This window comes from Octopus bimaculoides, chromosome 6 (genome assembly GCF_001194135.2).
Source record: "Octopus bimaculoides isolate UCB-OBI-ISO-001 chromosome 6, ASM119413v2, whole genome shotgun sequence".
In the NCBI taxonomy this organism is placed as follows: Eukaryota; Metazoa; Mollusca; class Cephalopoda; order Octopoda; family Octopodidae; genus Octopus; species Octopus bimaculoides.
In genome coordinates, this window is record NC_068986.1 from 6,528,802 (window position 1) to 6,533,034 (window position 4,233).

The 4,233-nt window shown below is 33.6% G+C and overlaps 1 protein-coding gene across 1 annotated transcript in view; it reads left to right on the plus strand.

The window, feature by feature from the left end:
• LOC106867446 (ceramide glucosyltransferase) overlaps positions 1-4,233 on the plus strand; it is a 105,953-nt gene that overhangs the window by 91,666 nt on the left and 10,054 nt on the right. Inside the window, exon 8 of the mRNA XM_052968588.1 lies at positions 1,931-2,120. Within this exon, the coding sequence (XP_052824548.1) occupies positions 1,931-2,120 (190 nt within the window). The remainder of the gene's footprint in view (positions 1-1,930; positions 2,121-4,233) is intronic.

Genomic DNA, 4,233 nt, shown 5'->3' on the forward strand with positions numbered 1-4,233 from the left:
GTGGTTGAGCTTTTTATTTTTTACCAAGCCACTGTTTACGACGTTTAACATTTCGATAGAAGATCCATTTTTCGCCACCAGTCACAAGTCTATCCAAAAAGAGTGAAATGAGTTCGCGAGAATGGAGAGAAGAGCAGATGTCAACTCGAGATTTGCGGTTGCTTTTGGACAGTTCATGAGGCACCCATTTTCCAAGTTGTTGAAGATGACGATGAACAGTTGTATGGTTTGAACTAAGCTTTATTGCCAATTCTTCAACTGATAATGCAGGATTTTCTTCAAGTAATGCCTCAAGGAACTTATCAAACGCAACTGGACATCCTGTTTGATCTTCATCTTCTAAATTTTGCAAACCATCTGCTGCAAGTTCTTTCATTCGAGCATTCTTTCCCATAAGCTGAGTGTATGTTTCGAGTCGCTTCGGCTGCAGAGTTCTTTTTTGTACTCATAAAGCATTATGTGCCTTAAATGCTCTTTCGATACTTCCATGTTAGAAAGGGTTTTAATCAAAGAAATTCTAATTCTATTATTCTGTAAAAGAATATTTAATTAGTTTAAATGTACACAAATGCATAAAAATAATTTTTAATTCCATTAGACATTCTAAAATACTATTAAATTTCATTCAATTTTAAAAAGAGGTAAAATCGGACAGAACTTATAGGATGACCTGATATTTTTGTGTTTGTTTATCTATGTTAGATTTTGAGATGTAGATTGTTTTGCTAAAATACCATGAAAATTTATCTTCTAGCAATAGCACGAATTTTTGAATTATTTTAATATTTTTTAAAACCTATTTGCTGACTTGTATAATTCTTTCATCTTGCTGCTAAGGACATGAAGTATAGAAAGAATTTGTAATGTTTGGTTTCCAAAGTAACATTCATCGAGAGTTTTTTTTTTACCTCACAAGGGAACATTTTCAATATTAGCATAAATTACTGAAGTTGCTTGATCACAATAGTTCTAAAAATTGATTTGTTTTTCTACTTTGGTACTGGGCCACAAATTTGAAAAGAATAGATGTAATTAATTGAATTGATTCTCAGTACACAACTTGGAGAGATGCATGGCAGCAGACTTCAGAATATAGAAGGATATAATTAAATACTTTTAATGAGCTTAAGCCAATGCTCTCTCCTACCATGTATCTTACTGATTTGAAATGACTTTAGATGTTGGAGACATATCCTCTACCTCTGAGAATGTCAATTGTGTAATACTTCAATCATCACCAGGTATCTCATTTTGTTATTTAATAATTAGATCTGCAATTTATTATTATTTGATATTGAGTGCTACAATGTGGCATTTACATCTTTGTTGCATTCCAGAGGTAAAATGCAAAATAGTCATTTAGATATTTGGGATAACCTGAATGCTGGCTGAAAGTGATTGAGTTAAGGTGCAAGTTAACCCTTTGCCTGTCCAAAGTATTTTCATAAGATTGTCCTAAAATGTTCATGTTTGTTTTCGGACTTTTAGTTCTTGCTTCATACATTTTGAGTAATTTAAAGTTATTCTGGTGGTTGAGAAAAATTAGGAGTGTCTCATATACAATGCATGGACACCAAGGATATCTGTCCTATGTATTACATGATACACAGGATAGAAGACAAAGGGATCACATCTGTTATGTCAGTTTCATGTGATCGTAGTAATCTATGACACTTAGTGCATCTGATAATTGAATTTGGTGCCCTAGATTCAGCAAAATGGGGAAATGAGTAATTGTAAAAGAAATATAAGCAACAAAAATTATTGAATTTATTTTCTGTATGGTTAAGAAGTTTACCTTGCAGCTACATTGTTCTAAGTTTGACCTCACTTTGCATAACTTCGAAAAATGTTATATTTTTAAATTCAGAATTTGTTTTTCAAGTTTTATTCGTATGATTTATTTTTTTAATCTTTTGTTTTAATTTAGGTGGTCTCAGTTGCGGACTTCTATGATCCCAATGTTCATCATTTTTGAACCCCTGTCAGAATGTATGATGTTAGGCGTACTAGCTTCTCTAGCTGTTGAGTACATGTTTGACATTAGTCCTCTGGCCTTTTTCCTTTTACATGTTTTAGTTTGGTTTCTTCTGGATTATATACTCATGCAGATTGTTGAAGTAAGTATATTTGTTTTGCATTTATTTATCAAAATTGTTGCAATTGGGGAATAAATATTCAAAAATATGTAATTAGGAAATAATACAGGCGCTCAGTATTGAGACAGGTGTGTGTATCTAAAACAGTGGCCAAGGTGACAATCTGATAATAGGAAGGATGTCCGACTGTAGAAACCCCAACCAAAAAATGAAACATGAGCAAGAGGAGATCCTCTGATCTGTCTAAAAATATGTACTGACTCTAACCATGTGACCCATCCAACCCATTCCAGCAAGGAGAGTGGATGTATGTTGGTGATAATTTATTCATTCAGATTGTATCAAGATAAAATGATTTTTATTTACCTTAATTCTCAATACTTTTTTTTATTTTATTAAATTTGTAATGCAAAATGTATAAAGGTGTATAGACACATGGCTGTGTGGATACTGATTTTGCTTCATAGTTAAGCATTTTCAAATTCTATTTCTCCTCATGACACTCTAGGCAAGTGTCTTTTATTCTAGCCTCAGGCCAACCAATGTTTCATAAGTGGAATTGGCATTTGAGAGAAACTGTGATATGATTCTTCTTTTATTCTTTTATTTGTTTGTCATTTGACTGTAGCCATGCTGGAGCACCACCTTTAGTCGAACAAATCAACCCCAGGACTTATTCTTTGTAAGCCTAGTACTTATTCTATTAGTCTCTTTTGCTGAACTTCTAAGTTACAGGGACGTAAACACACCAGCATCAGATGTCAAGTGTTGGTGTGGGGACAAACGCACACATATACGACAGGCTTCTTTCAGTTTCCATCTATCAAATCCACTCACAAGGCTTTGGTTGGCCCAAGGCTACAGTAGAAGACACTTACCCAAGGTGCCATGCAGTGGGGCTGAACCCAGAACCATGTGGTTGGTAAGCAAGCCACTTACCACGCAGCGACTCTTGCGTCGCATTTTTTTTTTTTTTTTTGACATTGCTATTGGTTACCCTGTTCAACGAAAAAGATCTTTTACTCAAATATTTGCTTAGGATTGGTGACAGGAAAGGCATCTAGTCATAAAATGCCTCAATTCCCCTGTGCAAACTGTGCTAGCATCAAGTGGGGAAGCAGGATGTTGAACGAACTTTGACAGTTCTGTTTCTTTTTAGGAACTTTACAACTAATTATGTAGCAACTAATTATGTAAATAACCTAGTTACTGTCCATTTTTACAGAAAGATCTTGTAACGAGTAAGAAAAAAAAAATTGTTAAATTTTAATATACATCAAAAATGTTTCCTTCATGATAAGGTTTCAGTATGAATTGAATATTCATACTTCATATTAATAGTTTCTTATTGTAAATTCTGAAAAATGTATCATTTGGTTAATGATGTACTGTCTTCTTAAACAGGCTTTGTATTATTTAGCTCTCTACAGATTGAAATAGATATATATGGGGTGAAGTAGAAAAGTGCATAGGACTTGGTGAAAGTCTTTTTCTATTCACTCCTGCCAGCTGTTGAGCTGACACTGAAACCAATGAGCTGAACTATTTGTGACCTATTGCAGTGTTTGCTATTTTAGTGACTTCCTTGGCTAAGTTACTACTCTTACTGGTTTATAGGATTGTCGGGTTATGACATAACTCTTTGTTTATAATTGTATAGAAATAGTTTTATATCAATGAAGAAGCATTAGAAATATTTTAACTTGACCAGAACTTTAGTTTGATAAGTTACATGGATATTAAAAAATCCATTTGTAGCTAGAAATTAGTTTTTGATATGAAATGTTTAATTAAAATGTATATTAGAATTCACTATTCAGCCAAGGTGAAGCAACAAAAAAAAAATAAATAATAATAGTGGATTCAAATTTTGGCATAAGGCCAGCAATTTTGGGATAACTCATTTACATCAACCCCAGGACTCAACTGGTACCTATCTTATCATCTCCCCTTAAAGAATGAAAGACGAATTTGAACTCAGAAACATAAAGACAGACGAAATACTGCTAAGCATTTTGCCTGGCATGCTAGCAATTCTGCCAGTTTACCTCCTTGATAATAATAATGGTTTCAAATTTTGCCACAAGGGCAGCAATTTGTGGGGAGGGGATGAGTGGATTACATTAGCTTCAGT